The sequence below is a fragment of the Amblyomma americanum genome, chromosome 9, assembly GCF_052857255.1.
Source record: "Amblyomma americanum isolate KBUSLIRL-KWMA chromosome 9, ASM5285725v1, whole genome shotgun sequence".
NCBI classification, from domain to species: domain Eukaryota; kingdom Metazoa; phylum Arthropoda; class Arachnida; order Ixodida; family Ixodidae; genus Amblyomma; species Amblyomma americanum.
In genome coordinates this window covers 132,411,828-132,428,474 of record NC_135505.1, presented here as the reverse complement: position 1 = coordinate 132,428,474, position 16,647 = coordinate 132,411,828, and the positions used below count along the sequence as shown (strand labels likewise).

At 45.2% G+C, this 16,647-nt stretch overlaps 1 protein-coding gene across 1 annotated transcript; it reads left to right on the top strand.

The window, feature by feature from the left end:
* The first annotated feature begins 3,733 nt into the window (after nucleotides 1-3,733).
* On the top strand, nucleotides 3,734-9,921 carry LOC144103690 (uncharacterized). Its single transcript, XM_077636348.1, has 4 exons — nucleotides 3,734-3,860; nucleotides 5,901-6,078; nucleotides 8,627-8,768; nucleotides 9,802-9,921. The coding sequence occupies exons 1-4, from the start codon at nucleotides 3,773-3,775 to the stop codon at nucleotides 9,919-9,921; spliced, it is 528 nt and encodes a 175-aa protein (XP_077492474.1). The 5' UTR covers nucleotides 3,734-3,772.
* The last annotated feature ends 6,726 nt before the right edge of the window (nucleotides 9,922-16,647 follow it).

Below are 16,647 nucleotides of genomic sequence, written 5' to 3'. Positions count from 1 at the left end.
TTAGTGCCTACAAAGTCTTCATTGCATAGAGACGTTGAGGCTTTGCCGTAATCGAAGTAATTTTTGCCACTGAAGAAGCGAACACTTTTAACGACAACGACAAAGCCAGTCTGTAACTTTTTAGTCAATTGAGAAATTAAAAGGGCCATTCTTACATACGCCCTTTGTGTAGTTATGTTTTGTATTTCTTACTTGTATGTTCTTTGCTTTCATCGGTAAACATATCTTTTTCTCTGGTGGATTCTCCCTCGGTGTGATTTTATCGACTATCATCTTTTTTTTTACATTAGTTGACGAGCATGCTAAATAACTGCTGTTATACCAACTAGGCGCAGTTATCGTTCCTTTAACTTTTTATCCACGGCAGCTCATGGTTAAAGGGCATCTTTGTCTTTAAACACATTTACATTTGTGAACTAACAAATACGTCACGTAAGCTTCAAGAATTGGACTGACTTGTTGAGCTTGAAGCGTTCTAGTTTTGTATTGCATGCTGGGAAGAAGTTAGAGACGCAGGAAATAGGGACGCAGGAATAGAGACGCATGAAAGAAATGACGGGGGAGACGTTTGTGTAGGTCTTGTTTCTTTCACCTGTATCCACGTCTAGTTATCGCTCGGATGTTTTCACAATATTTTTTTCTGGTGGCTAACAGCGAGCGTGTGTTGAATACTCGAGAAAAAAGTTTTTTGTTTTTCTCTTGCCTTAATTCCGGCTTTATTCCACATGTACTACATGACATTTGATCTTTGTGCTTGACATAAAAATAAAACTGTGAGGGGGAAATGCACGCAGGGCAAGAAGCTGTTCTGGTTGCGAAAGTCATGTGGTGGTAGAAAGAATACTTATCCTTCCTGGAGAAACAATCTTAGAAGGCCTTGCAAAAGCTAGTTTCTCGCTATTCCTAAGAACATTCTTACAACTAATAGTCAACCAAGCTTGAACGGAATTTTGGGTTTTCTCCTTATCGTGAGCTTTTTATTCTACAGCAAAAGAACTCCAAGTTATAAAGCTTCAAAGAAAAAAAAACAGCTTAGAAACGCGACTAGGTATATTATATTGATCTCCAAGAACACGCTGATTAGTATTCTCATATTCTTAAGCTTTGTGGAGAGCTTGCACAAAAGCAGAGACAATCACAGAAAAAAAGCGCAGATGGATCAACCATACGAACATCCTGTTAACTACCTTGCTTTGAACCGAAAGAAAACAGAAGAAAATGCAACAGAAAAAAACAATCAATTTAAGTATTAATTAAAGGTTTAAATACCGTTGCGTGCTACGTACACGTGTCGGTTGGTTTCGCCTGAAAACCGAACCTGCTTCAGTGAATGGCGTCTGAAAAGCTAAGATAATCTCATTGTACTGCTGGCCTTGTTGTTCATAATTCCAAATTCGGTTGTACAGCCAGTGCTTAGCGCATGTAGATGCTGTTACAAAGCCAAGCGCTTTTACTACGTTCCGAAGGGCAGTCGTTTCGTCGTAAGGCAGCTGAGTGCAAAGAGCGGATTTTAAAGAGGAGGTGGTGGTGGTGGTGCGGTGCGGTGCGGTGCGGTGCGGTGCAATGCGGTGCCGTGCGGTGCCATGCGGTGCCGTGCAGTGCGGTGCGGTGCGGTGCGGTGCGGGGCGCAACCCGTTGTGAACAGTGAGAAGAAAAAGACTGGCATTAGCCTAGCCGTAAAGGCAGCGGGAAGCAGGGATCCTGTGCGTTCCGCTTTAACGCCTGAGCGGCGCTGCGGACGGATGTTTGCGTTTGGTCGAGACGGAACCTTGAATGTTGCAACGGGAGTTGCAGCGAGCTGTAGTCTCTAGAATGTGCAACACCGGTACTGCAAAAACAAATAATGCTTACGTCTACTCTGACCCAAGATATGAAGACCATTTTTCTTGTGGAACTTTAAACACACACCGCTGGACGACCTTTTCTTCTTCATCTTCAGCTTGCCTTCGCTGTCTATCTCCGTCTCGGTGTACCGCAATTGGTTCTCGAAGATGGACGAAGAGCAACTGGCCTAACTATATGCCTTCCAAAACTGAAACCCTTCGTATGGCATCTTGTTCAGTGAAAGAGCATTTTATTAACAATTCCAGCCGCCAGAGTAGCCACGGATGAGCGGTTGTTTCAAAGCAATTTTGAAAAAACTGAAACCCATTTCTCTCATGCGCCATGTGTGCAGTCACTCCTCGGCCATTTTCAGTCCTTGCACAGCTGGAACACGATAATATATGAGCCATGTCTCAGTGAATAATTCCAGCCTGAAACGCATCTATCTACACGTTTCCGAAATACTAAAAGGCGCAAATCCCGATTTAGAAGCTTTGTGTGCAATTATTTGCGATGTCTTTAGTGTGAAACATGGGCATTTACACCCTTTTCTTTCGTAAAGTACTACAGAACAAAATAAAGCGACGTTGAAGAGACTGTAAAGTGGACAGCAGTTTACAGCACGCAGTGATGTATTGGAAGTGGTAAGGAATTAATACATCTACCCTGGGCAAGTGAGGACCGAAGACCCGGATCACAACTGTGAAATTGTATGGACAGTATCAATGGTATAGAGTGCATTTGGCGAGTGCTCTGAGGGCAGGAAAAGCAGCCTAACTTTATCCTCCAACCGGAAAGTACATAGCAGTTCCATTTCTCCAGTACCCGCCTATGGGGCAAGAATTGAAGTTAAAATAATGACGTATGGCTTTGGGGGGGGGGGGGGGGGGGTTGACGTCACATTGATTGTGACGTCCTCCTTCCGATCTGGAATAGAAACTGAGGATGGTTGTAGAAAAAAGTGGTCTCAGTACTCGGGGACACGACCGCACTAGATGCGGGGGGGGGGGGGGGGGGGAGGTGACTCACTTTAAACAATACGCCTATATTGGGGTTGAAAAGGAGTATGCTCTAGCGCACTTACCTTTATAAAAGAGAGTGCGCTGGAGGACATCATGCTCTCTTATAAAAGGGAGTGCTGCAGGACAGCTTGAAAAGGAGTATGCTCTAGCGCACTTCCCTTTATAAAAGAGAGTGCCCTGGAGGACATCATGCTCTCTTATAAAAGCGAGTGCTGCAGGATAGCTTGAAAAGGAGTATGCTCTAGTGCACTTCCCTTTATAGGACATCATGCTCTCTTATAAAAGGGAGTGCTGCAGGATAGCTTGAAAAGGAGTATGCTCTAGTGCACTTCCCTTTATAGGACATCATGCTCTCTTATAAAAGGGAGTGCTGCAGGACAGCTTACTCTCTTTTTACTCCTTTCTGTTTTGGAGTGTAGCGGCGTTGCGGCGATCAGACCGGCCTTGCCTGTGATTGGTAGTTTGTTTCCCCTACTCCTGTATGTGACACGAGTAACTTCACAGCCCCATATGAAACAGAAGTGAAATCAAACATTGCCAAATACATAACCCGCTTCAGTTTTAATTTACCAAATCTAAATTGGATATGACCAGGTTACCGGATACCTTGCATGTATGCTTTGCGATGCCCTAGCAACGCACTCCAAGTTTGTTGTCTAAGGGAGCGTCATCGCCGTATGTGGCAAGACTGGTGCATGGGTTCGGAAACGGCACGAAAACACTTCACCACGACCACACAGAGTTCTGCAACGCGTGTCGGCGCTGCTGTGAGTTAACGCCCTCTTATTCGCGTTATTCAAGACGCACTGGGGTTCCTCGGCGCCCCTTGCGAGAGGCACGGTTTCCAAATAAAATGAAGCAGTGCTGTGCATGTCACCCAGACGGGTTTAACTTGCGGAGAACTGCAGAACGGAGCCACTGGAGCCATGCTTTCCGCTGTGATGTTCTTCGCCCTCTTCGGAAGTTCGGTAGCCGCAGGCTTCGTTCAGACGCCGGAGCTCGCCTCCTGTCCAAGTGAGTAACGTGTTGACAAGTGTTGTTTAGAAGTAATTTCTGGCGGGCTAGTTGGTGCCTTACGTTGTGTCTGTGTCCCTTGCTCTGTCCTCCTGCTCCATTAAAGTCCCTCCTCCTTCTCCTCCTCCTTGCTCTGTCCTGTTTCTTCGCGCAGTTTTGAAATTACAAAAATGCTCCTAACCTCTACTCTACCGGTAGCTGTCTAATGTTAGGGTTAAGGAATATGTACCACGAATATCGCCATTATAGCATCATACCTTAATGTAGCCCCCTACAAATGAGGTGAGTAAGGTTTAGGATGAACACTTCAAAGGTAACAGCAGTGAGTTGTCGGGCTAGTTCCCACTGCTTGGCCAAAAGCCAGGAGTGACGGCAAGGAGGCCAGAAAAAAACAGAGAACAATGGTATAGCTTTGCCTCAGTGTTTTTATTTGCTACGTCCATGACGCTTGCCATCTTTTTTGGCTCACAAATCATACTAAGAAATAATGTGGACTGTGATCAGAATCAGGAAACTTTTAAAAGGATGTAAGGATGTTGCGTCTCGAGTAAAACTGCTTATAAAAGCAAATGTAGTTATTTGATACGAAAGCATTCCATGGTTCAGTGGCCATGAAACCCGGCGTTGTTGCCCAGACGAAACGTTCCAAATATTCTAATGACATCACCATGGTCTCAAATTGCTGGCTGAAAATTTCAGAGTTAACAGAGCACCTATTGTATACATAGACGCCCAATTACCTTTAGGTCAAATGGCTTTAGGTTGAAGGTCTTTGGGTCAAAGACGTTTACCATAAAGGATTTCACCTTTAGGATGTTTCGGGTAATTAACGCCTCATATTTGTTCTGAGGCAAAATGCGCGTCCTTTATAGCTGCCGTGACTGGTGGGTGCTTAGCTGGGAACTGGAAAAATAATAAGAAACGAGGAGAAGGAAATGATATTTAGAAACTTATTCAAGGGTAGCAAACTTCGCCTGTCGCATATTGCTCTAGTGCTTTACTTTAGACTAGGGTTGAAAAATAACTACAATCTATATTCAAAAGATTCAAGAATTCAGACAGTTCAAGACAACATCCTGCAAGGAATGTAGACTTTTTACGGTAAGCAACCTACTCCAAAAGGAGATAGCAAGATAGAAAGATTCGTTGCTCTCGACTAAATTCAAGTTGCGCGAACTTGTAATGCTAGGAACGACACATTTGACGACTTTCCTTGAACGATTCTTCTATCAGACAGCTATTTCTCTTCGTCATGCATGCTACGGCCACATCGGCGCTCAGAAATCTAATTGCCAGAAGGCTTTCCATGTCACAAAATCACCTGGTTCATCACTCTATGAGATGATAAAGATCGTCCAGGTTTACTTCAATTGTCGAGCAGCTGGCCCACAGTTACTACTACATATATGCCAGTAAGCTTCATCGTAGAGAAGACCAAGGAAAGACCATGCGCTTGTTGCAGGAAGAAGGTTTCGGCTTTGTTCTGCGCTCACACATTAAGTCTCTGGAGATCTTGGGCGTTGACTACCGGATGTGAAGCTTGAAGCACATATCTTACTGGCATCTGTCATGCATAATATAAATGCGTTGCAGTGATTGAAGCCATCCACGAGAAAAAAGAATGTGGTACATGGCAGAAGTTATCCATATTGCTGCCCAATTATTGGTTGTAATAAATCGTTAAAGAGGAGTAAAACCCCCTCTATTTTTAGAGTATAGAATGCCCTGTTGAAAAAACTGATGCCGCGTTCTTCATTCTGGGGCTGTCTTAGGTCAATTCTTAAGGTCAGCTCAGCAAGATATGGCTGCCAACTATCCTTCCTTCGTAATGTTTAGGTGGCATCTGGGGCTAACTAAGTACGATGCATTGCTACAGTGGCAAGACGAATGCTGTTAACCGGAACCAAAGTATTTCGAGTGGTCCACAGTAGCAGTGATCATTAAAGGCCTGATACATTTGTTTACAACAGTCGTATTATATTTGTCGCTGAACAGTGCACTTTGATAACAATGTGTGATGTTTTGTTCTCTACAACGCAGGTGATAAGAAAATAGACATTAGTAATGTTACCATCTGGAATGCAGAAATTGGAGAAATAATGACAACGAACTTCACACTGATAACTTCCCAGAATCTGCGGCCTGATCTCAAGCTTGAAGTCAAAATTTTAACTTCTGGTGGCAAGGAGATTCGCTGCTACGGCACCATCGGTTCGTGGTACGTATCTTTTCTACACGCTGAGTTACTCTATTGAGTTAATACCGAGTTACTTATATAGTCACTGTCATTAAGACACATCACTCAGGCATATTGCAGAACCACGGTCCGTCGCTTTGATCTCCCTCTAGCCATGCCATCCGCTAGCTTCGGGCACCGGCCTTACACAAATGGTCTATAAAGTCTATACAGTTCTCATAGACTGTATTGCCTTCCGATAGATATTTCTTTTTGTCTGTTCATAGTCTATAAACTGTATATAGCCAAATGTCGACTAAATGTGTATGGCCATAAATCTATAGAATGTCTATAGACTGTCTATAGGATTTGTATTGCCTATAGACTGTTATCTGTGGGTTTTTGATAGTCTACAGACTTTATAGACTGGAGTCTATAGACACTCTATCGCCTGTCTAAAGAAATTTTCGTATGGGCGTAGACCATCAAATTTTTCGAGCTTTCAAGTGACGCAAGCAAAACAGCGCAAACTAGGATATCGAAAGAAGAACACAAAGTGTACTTCTCACTATTATTTTTTTCTACTGCATCCAACGCAAATGAATAGGATAAAAGAACCAGAACACAATATGTGAACTTCTGTGTTATTTTGTCTTTTCCGTCCTACAAAAACGACTAGGATAAGGGAACTAGAACACAAAGTGTACTTGTCTGTTATTTTAACTTTTGCATCCAACACAAACGCAAGGAACAAGAACACAAAGTGTGCTTTTCTGTGTTATTTTCTCATCTGCGTCCAACACAAAACGACTAGGATAAAGGAACAAGAACACAAAGTGCACGTCTCTTTGTAATTTTGTCTACTGCGTCCAAAATAAAACGACTAGGATAAAGGAATAAGAACACAAAGTATACTTGTCTGTGTTATTTTGTCCACGGAGTCCTTTTTTTCTGCACCCCTTTCGTCCATTCAGAAGCAACTTTCCCATGATATCCCACTCAACAGTCATCTTGCCGCCCTCGTAAACGTTTCTTCCCACCTTTTTAACACTTCCGCCACGTAACAGGCTGCTGATTAAGTGTTCGCAGTTCAACGCACACCCAAGCCCGTTTACACTACCTAATTTCTGCTACAATATCATCCCTTAAGTGTGTATTGGTCGGATACATTTGTTACGTTTGTTCTTCTTTAGTTATATATCTCAGTTGCGGTTCTAAAGTTCACAGTGCAGGCTAACCACACTATATTGCCTTCGTATTACTTTTGATCTGACTGCTTTTCTTTCATTGCCCAATAATGATTAGCATCAATATTTATTTTTATCAAAAAAGGCAGCAATTACTCATTAGCATGCGGCCAAGCGCAGCCGTACAGCTTCAGAGGAAAGATATACCCCTTGCACAGAAACTTCGCATTTCAAAAAAAGCTCGTCCTGACACGGGGTTCGCGCCCGGGACCACAGCCTTACCGGGGAAGTCACCCCACCAACTCTTTAAGCTCTACCATTTCCACATAGAGTTTTAGATCAATTCGCTCTCACTCTACGATTTGCTAGCCGCCCCAGTTAGCTTTGTAGGTAGAGCCACTGCCCAGGTGAGACGGCGATCCCGGGTTCGAACCTCGGACAAGGACGAATTTTTGACTTAGAAGTTTCTACGGAAGCTCTACAGCTTTCCTCCGTAGCCGTATGGCTCCCCTTGGGTGCATGCTGGCGTGCAAGTGTTCCCGTAAAAAACAAGCTCCACCTTAGAGGATTCCCCTCAAGATTCGGCTATTCATTTGTCGTCTTGTTATTTCTGTCTAATTATCTCTGTCTGCTAATTATGCAAAGCAATGTTAGCGAAAAGAGCACAGAAAAACTGGCGGTCGATGGTGGCGACAATAGACAGAAAAAAGCGTTTCGCATATAATTTCCTGTCCAAAAGAAAGGTGTCTATAACGACCATATGAATTTGAGCAAGTGTTTACACGATTTGACAAAATTTTTGTTTATCTTCTGAAGGTTTATTTACATAACCGCCAACATTTATTCGGACAACTAGGCAATGCATTTAACTGAGGAGAATTACGAAGACAGTGGCGTTTGCGTTACTGACAATTTTTTAAGGACAGGTTTAACGTGGTTATCCAGCTGGAAAGATTTAAAGCTGCTTAAAGCTTAGAACACGCTGCCTGCTTAAAGCTTCCAAGGCTGGCAGCACATCTGTACAAAGCTTAAACAAGCATATCATCAAGCTATAATCGGGACACGCTACTCACCGAAAGTATTATTTAACTATTACCCTGTTTTCCTCACTGTGCCTTGTGTATTTATTGTGCTAAAAATTAAACCAGCTTTAAACCTTCTTTAAACCTGCTAAAATCACCGTGTGGTAATTGCAGTATCTACAAATAAATAAATAACCAGTGACTATCGTAATCAAATAATATAATCAAATTTGTCTTAACCTGTAATAAAGTTTGCTTTACACCTCTTTGTGCCAGCTATGCGAGAATTGACGAATTTTTTTTTTACTTGCGTCAAGCACGCAAGCACGCTGTGATACATTTTCTTCGAAAGCTGAGTGTACAACTCCTTCATCTTTTAAGCGCTTACAGTCTCTGCGGTGGATCCTCTAGAGTTGAACAGCTTTTGGGTCAACCATGGGACAACAAGTGCCCAGTTCCGGAGATCACAGCGCCAGTGAGCCATAGCGTCCTCCTGCACTCATTCATACAGATGGCGATTGAAGTAAGTATATCATAGGGCCGGCTCTTCATGAAGAAGTAAAAAGATTAACACCGTTTACATTGGGCTTAATAATGCGCCAATCTCCTGACAGATGGCGTCTTCGTGCATGCATTCTTTTACGCAATTGTTACGTTGGCAGCGAGATCCACCCTCCGATGCCAGGAAGTTCGCTGGTTGGTCGAGAAACGTCACGTGTCCTTGGAACGTCGTCACAACCTGCCCTTATGAGCACCCTTATCGGTCGAGACAGGGCACGTGGCCTTGTAACGTAATCACAACCTAATGACAATTTGAAGTTGAGTTTAGTAGTACACACTGAAAATGAGGGTGCTTTTTTATTATCTTATCCATTCGCTACACTGCGTCCACAATTGTGCGCTCAACTTTTCAAAGCGTTTTAGACGTGAATAATTGTTGTTGTTTTTTTTTGGGGGGGGGGAGGAAATGGCGCAGTATCTGTCTCATATATCATTGGACACCTGAACCGAGCCGTAAGGGAAGGGATAAAGGAGGGAGTGAAAGAAGAAAGGAAGAAGAGGTGCCGTAGTGGAGGGCTCCGGAATAATTTCGACCACCTGGGGATCTTTAACGGGCACTGACATCGCACAGCACACGGGCGCCTTAGCGTTTTTCCTCCATAAAGACGCAGCCGCCGCGGTCGGGTTCGAACCCGGAAACTCCGGATCAGTAGTCGAGCGCCCTAACCACTGAGCCACCGCGGCGGGGCCGTTTTAGACGTGCAAAGAGCTGTTTTCGCGAAGCCAGTAACACCGTCTACTTTTGAAGTCTCTACTGGACATAACAGTGCGGCCATTTCACTCTGGAAGAAAGGATCACTTTTAAACTACAAAAAGAAGTTATAAAGTGCACTTGGTAAGTGATGTCTCGTGCTGTAACTTCCTTCTTGACTCATGTGGTGAAATATTTAACTGAAGGGCACTATAGTTGAGTTTTCATTGAGAAAACAGCTTCGGAACATAAGAAAATGCAGCATATATAGTTTTTTTGCCGAATTTTATTTGTCCCATTTCAGAAGGCCCCGACTACAGTGACTATCAAGCTAAAGGCGACCGAAGGTGAAGCAGTGATTGGCTGCACGTTGTTAAAGGTGTACATTGGAGTCGCTGGCTCCAATAGGCTCGAGGAGGCTTAAAAACGCGGCTTACAGGAGCCATGGCGACACTCCCACGAGAGCCGCCAATGATTTCCAGCCGCTGGCAGGCGAAGGCTCCAATAAAAAGTTATCTTAATAGCCACGTACTATGAGACGAGTACATTAATAATAGGCTCACCTATCGGGGCGACAACCGGACCCAGGACACTTGAATCCGGCTGTCGCCAGTAGGCCCATTTGTAAACAAGACATCAAAAATTCGGCTGCAATGTAGAAGGAAGTTGCTCCAGCTTTCCACCCTTGTCCATGCGCTCTGAGGCTCAACAATAGCAGCGTAGAGTGCCCTGATAGGTTTTATGGGTTTATGGGGTTTAACATTCCAAAGCGACTCAGGCTATGCGGGCCGCCATAGTGAAGGGCTCCGGAAATTTCGACCACCTGTCGTTAAAGATCCGCAGTTGGTCGAAATTTCTGGAGCCTTCCACTGCGGCAGTCGCTTTGGGACGTTAAACCCCCTAAACACATAAACCCTATCGGGGCACCCTTCACTGCTACTCGTGAGCCTCAGAGAGCATGACAATAGGGGGAAAGCGCGAGCAACTTGGCCCCGTGTGTTATGTAAAGTCAGGGCACGCTAAAGATCCCAAGGTGGTCCCAATTATTCCGGAGACCTCCACTACGGCACCTCTTTCTCCGTCTTTCCTCTTTCGCTCCCACAGTCCTTTCCCTCACACGCACCTGTCTAAGCCTTACACCTAACCCCTACCCTCTTTGTCATAAGACAAATAAAAGTTTGTTCCTCCTCCCTCGCGACGCAGTTGAGGTGTCCATCGAGGAGTGAGACAGTTGCTGCCCCATTTCCTCTCCTCTATATATAAGGTGCCCTCCTCGCTACGCCAACAGTGAGTGATTGATGTCGCCCCAATACTTTCGCGCCTTTCTTACCCTTATAACAATTCATTCTTAGTCCGATTTCCATCTCTCATAGGCGTTGATGAATATTATTAGGTTCTGCCGCGGTGGGTCAGTGGTTATGGGGCTCGGTTGCTGACCCGAAAGGCGCTGCGTAGTTCGATCGTGGCCGCTGCGGTCGCATTTCGATGCAAACGAAATGATAGAGAGCCGCGTACCATGCGACGCGAGGGCAAGTTAGCATAGTCCAGGCGGTCGAAATTATACGGAGCCCTTCACTGTGGCGTCCATCATAGCGTGAGTCACTTTGGGACGTTAAAGCTCATAAATCTAACCAACTTTACACAAGATTCGGACGAAGGTCCCATTTCTCGCTCCATGGATAGCTTATCTGGTAGCCTGGCTAACAGATTTCGATGGAGCGGAAATGCTAAGAATTCGCAGCCTTTCTTGTCATCCAGAGCACACGAAGGCATGAAATGCATTGCAAGAAAGGCGCAGTGCATTCTAGGTCGGCTCAGAGATTGTGCCAGTCTTACTCGAGTCTCGGAGGTCGTATCATTGTACACTTCTTTTGACAGCAAAAAATAGCGCGTTTGGCTACCTTCACCACTTTTGGCGCATGGCGGCCCGAGTGAACAGCGCCGGCATCCGAAGTGGCGGAGGTGGCGTCAGCTTGAGCTACACATCCCGGTCGCGGTCGACGGCACGACCACTACCACGTTTTTTGCAACTCCGTGGACTGGGCAATCGACGGAGCTGCTGCGGCGATGGCGGCGTCGAGCCGAGGCGAAGGCCCCAGCATTCTGTATGGGCCATGCTGGCACTTCTTCTTCGGCACGTCGTTGGCGCTGATCACCCAGATCGCCCATTGCTTTAAGTGCCGCTACGTTCAACCGATTCTGTTTGCGTACTAGGCAACGCGTAGGTCCTCTCTCGGTACACTCGTTGGGCTCATCTTGCTATATAAAGCACCGCAACGCTAGCTTGCTCTAAGCGGCACTTGCCGCGGCGGCTACGGGGTTAGCGCCCTCAACTGCTGAGCACGAGGACGTGAAATGTGCTCACACAACCATTTTGGAAAAAAAGCATTTTTGTTAATGGGAAAGATTTTACGAACGCAGTTTTTTTTTATATGTTGCAAGATTTCGCTTGAACATTCAATAAATATATCTACAGATCTTCCATCAACAGATTTGCATTTTTCGCTTTTAACGTTTGTGCTATCACCAAAAACCGTCTCCATTGGTTTTATACGCCACATTTAGCTGCTCAATGCCAGCGACGAAAAACTTCTAAATAAAAATTTTGCTACACATCTGAAGAAAGGACAATTGCCCTAAATATTTATATAAAGGTGCCTTAAACTTTTTCAATATTCAGTTTTTCTCCAAGAATGTTGGACATGACCGCCGCGGCGACCACGTTTCGCCGGAGGCTAAACGAGAAAAATACTTGTGAGCTGCGCGACCTAAGAACACGTTAAATAATCCTCGGTGGCCAAATTAAATCCGGACTATGTACTACGGCAACAATTTCTCTGTTCTTTCTTTCACTTCCGTTTTCGTTCCTTCCCTCACGGCGCATTTGAGAGCAGTTTGATGACTGAGACAGTCATTGCTGCTTTACTCTCCTCAAAGGCATTTCTTTTTATCTGAGAAGGAACTGATGTAAGGTAATAAAAAAATTGGCGGTGGTTTAGCTTTGATTAAACCTGGAGTGACGCGATAGCTACAGCTGGCCGAGTGAAGTCTGGTCACGTGACCAACCACATGATCAGCCACGGCGCCGCGCCGCCGGCAGCTGCTCCGCACCACGTGACCAACCACGGGACAGCATGGTGGCGCAGCCACAGGGTGGCGGCGCCGCCACAGCCACGTGCATAGAAATACCCAGTGCATAGAAATAGCTAAGGCGGAAAACAGACCTCTGTATTTAGCCTTCTTGGACATAAGCGGTGCATACGACAACGTGAACAGGTAACTCCTGTGGAACATATAAAAGGTGAAGGTGTCAGTCATGAGGTAATTAATTTTCTGCAGGAAATATATCGAGAAAATGAAGTTGAAATAACAAGGGAAGGAATTAAGAGTACAACAACTGTCCAGATACACAAAGGATTAAGGCAAGGTTGTCCTCTATTACCGCTGCTGTTCATGCTTTATATGATAAGTATGGAAAGAAGGCTACAAGGAAGCAATCTAGGTTATAATCTGTCATAGACATTAGGCGGAAAGTTTGTTGAGCAACGACTATTGAGTTTAATGTATGCGGACGATATTCTACTGTTAGCAGATAGCCAGGAAGATTTGCAAACTTTGGTGAATTGCTGGAGACGAAGGAGACAGTTTAGGTTTCAGTTTTAGCGCAACTAAGTCAGGTGTGATGGTTTTCAACGGCACAACTGATCAGGAGCTTACAATACAAGGCCATGAAATACCCCGAGTGGCCGAATACAAATATCTCGGGGTATGGGCAAACAACGGGCATATGTACACGGAAAAGCACGAACAGTCTCTCATAGCAAAAGGGCGAAGAGATGCCGGGATAGTGAAACATAGGACATTGTTGGGGTACAACACGTATGAGGTCCTCAGAAGTATTTGGAAAGGAATAATGGTAACGGGGCTTACTTCCGGGAATTCAGTTCTATGCTTAAGGGCTGAAGTTCAGTCGCGATTAGAAGTAAATCAGAGAGCTGTCGGAAGATTAGCACTAGGTGCCCACGGGAAAACCACAAACGAGGCAGTACAGGGGGATATGGGCTGGGCAACGTTCGAAGCACGAGAAGCTCAGAGTAAAGTACTATACGAAGAACGCCTGAGGAAATTGGATGATAACCGGTGGCCAGCTAAGGTATTTAAATACCTGTACAGAAAGAGCGTTGACACACAGTGGCGGAAACGAACTAGAAAGCTGGCCAGTAAGTTTTCCAGAGATGAGGAAGGAGAAAGAAAGAGCATTAAACGACAGGTTAAAAACGTCGAAGGTAAAAATTTGATAGATTCAATGGAAAAGAAGCATAGTGTAGAACTATATCGATGCTGGAAAAGGCAGATCAGGAAGGAAACGTTTTATGATAACTCAAGAGGCAGTGCCCTCCTCTTTGAAGCTAGGTCAGGGTGTCTTAGAACGCGCAGCTACAGAAAAAAATTTAACGAAGAAGATGACACATGTGCTTTGTGTGGTAAATCTGTAGAAACAATAGAACACCTCATCCTAAAATGCGATGGTATCCATCCCGATGTCGATGCAGGCACAGTCACTCTTCCTGAGGGTTTAGGGTTTAGAGATAACAAAGTCATGTAAATAAATCTGCGGTGGAAATTAGCAAAAAGCGATTGGAGGATTGGTGGTACAAAAGCAGACAGGTGACATAAGTTTTAAAGTGTAGGAAGACGTTTTTTTTTTAAGGAAATGGCGAATTGTTTTAACAACTTACACCAGAGTAAACAAAAATAAAGGAGAAAACTGGGCATAGTGGCAACAACCACTGCCCCGTTTCAAAGGGGATGCTCCTACCTTCCATCCATCCATCGGCGCCGCCACGCTAAGGGCCCGTTCACACTTGTCCAAAAATCCGGCGAGCGAAGCGGATTCGGCCGCTTTTGACGCCCAGCGAGGCGGAAAGCTGCGTGGCGAGGGCGATCGGGCTTGACTTAAATTTTCCGCGTTCGTCGCCGCGGCGAAAAACATGGCGGCGCCCTTCGACGCAGGGCCCCTCGCCTCGGAATGAATTCGTCGTTGTTGCGGCCTTTTTCAGCGCGTTCACTGGCCATAAATCGGACACCGGTATATCGCTTCGTCTCACCTCACCGATAAGCAAAAGTATAACTAATAAATTTGCTTCATTTTTTATTTTGAGTGACGATTCGGCCGCTACTAGCCCTACGAGGAGCGCCATTTTTGTTGACAGTAATAGTTCCCGTCCTGACAAGTAGATGGCGCCACTAGGCTGGGCGTTTCGTTGCGAGTCTGGTTATGGTACACAGACAGCATCGATTTATGCTCTTTTCTAACCATATCTATGTACGCCGCGAGCGGTGACGTGGTGGCCGGAAAGTGTGTGGAAAAGCGAGAAACAGCAGCGGCGCGGCGCTTCCGCCTCGCCCGGGCGTCAACAGATGAGAACAGGTCTTAGTTTTCCCGGCGAGCGAATCCGCTTCGCTCGCCGGATTTTTGGACAAGTGTGAATGAGCTCGAAATGCTACCGTAATGTAGCTACCGCTACAACAATCCCATAGACGAATGAGGAGCAGTGTAGTGACGTCGTAACTGTTCTCATGTGTGATCATTGCGGGGTGTTTGAATTACAGGCGCGAGATCACGTAGTTGTGACGTCAACACCCTCTCAACCATTCCCGAACTTCTCGACGCCCTAGGAAAATAGATTTGATGTGCTATGCCACTACGAGATTGCGTATTCGTCCTATTTTCTTGGCTCAGCATAAACAATTGTTCTTTGTCTTATCCATTCTATACTTTGATGAACATAAGTATACTACAACAATATGAGTTGGCATTGCGAGTCTGTGTGTCTGTGTGTGTCGTCTTTCTTCCTGTTTGTTTGTGTTCGCGCTAAAAAATTTTTACTAGCTATGCCTGTGTCATCTCGCCAAAAAGAAGTTTCAATGGATCTCAACAGGAACCACCGTGGTACAACTATAGCTGAGTGCGCAAACCTAAACATTCAGACAAAGCTGAATTTCATGGCTATAGCCTTGGAATACTTTGGGAAGGTCCTCTTTCCGAATCTATGTCGCCTACAGTGCCAGAATCGCTTTACATAGCAAGCACACAGCTTTAGAAGTCATTCTTGACCTGCCGCATGTTGCCTGATAATTAGGCGTAGAGGATATTATTGGCTACTAGCTTGCATTTCCATGCAGCCGGATCATGCGAAGCCGCATTTTTACGAATAAACTCTCCGTTAATTATCTATAAAATCTCTGCGCCATATACTCTCACAGTGGCTTCCCCAGACTACTTTGCCTGGAAGGCTAAGTCTAACACCTCACCTTAGCACACGCGATTTATTCCTGTCCCGGTGTGTTCTTTTGTGTTATGTTAGGCAGCGACTGTGTCAGGTTTCTCCTCGTGAACAAAACATTTCACCGGAGTACAAGCCCTCTGGACCTAGATCATGCCTACTACTACCATCATGACTACGATCATGACTACTATGAATACGAAAACGGCCAGCATGTGTCCTCTGGGACTAGAGATTCGCATAAGCTGGGATTTTCACATATATCACAATGCATCTGTGAAGTAAGTTAAAAGCACTTCGTTCCCCAGGTGGTCAAAATTTCCGGAGCCCTTCACTATGGCGTCCCTCATAGCCTGAGCCGCTTTGGGACGTTAAACCCCCATAAACCAAACCAAAAGCACTTCGTTTCTCACGGAGACCACAGAAAGAAAAACTAACCAACGGAATCGCTTCATCCTGCACATCATGGAAGAGCAACAGGTGTCTGATGATTCCATTTGACTTTTCAGCTCTTCAGCTCGGCTTAACTGCACACATCTCAAAAATACGGCTCCGTGTCGCTAGGCTTAGGAACTACAACACCTAATGGCCTGATATTTATTGGAATCTTCGAAGCTTCCAATGCTGGGACGCAGAAAACGTCAAGTTGCTCTGTGGACGGTAGGCATACCCCACGTTAGTCCACACGACCACTCATTGTGAGAGGTTGTTGCGTCAGATATTTCCTCCATAAACTGTTGTGTACTTGCGTGTTGTCGGTGTAGTTTTGGCATAATTCAGCCAGTAAGCAGTTACCTAAACTCCCGCGTTCACTTACTGGTCTGAGAGTATGCGAATCAGGTGGTCCTTGCCGGAAGTGAGCG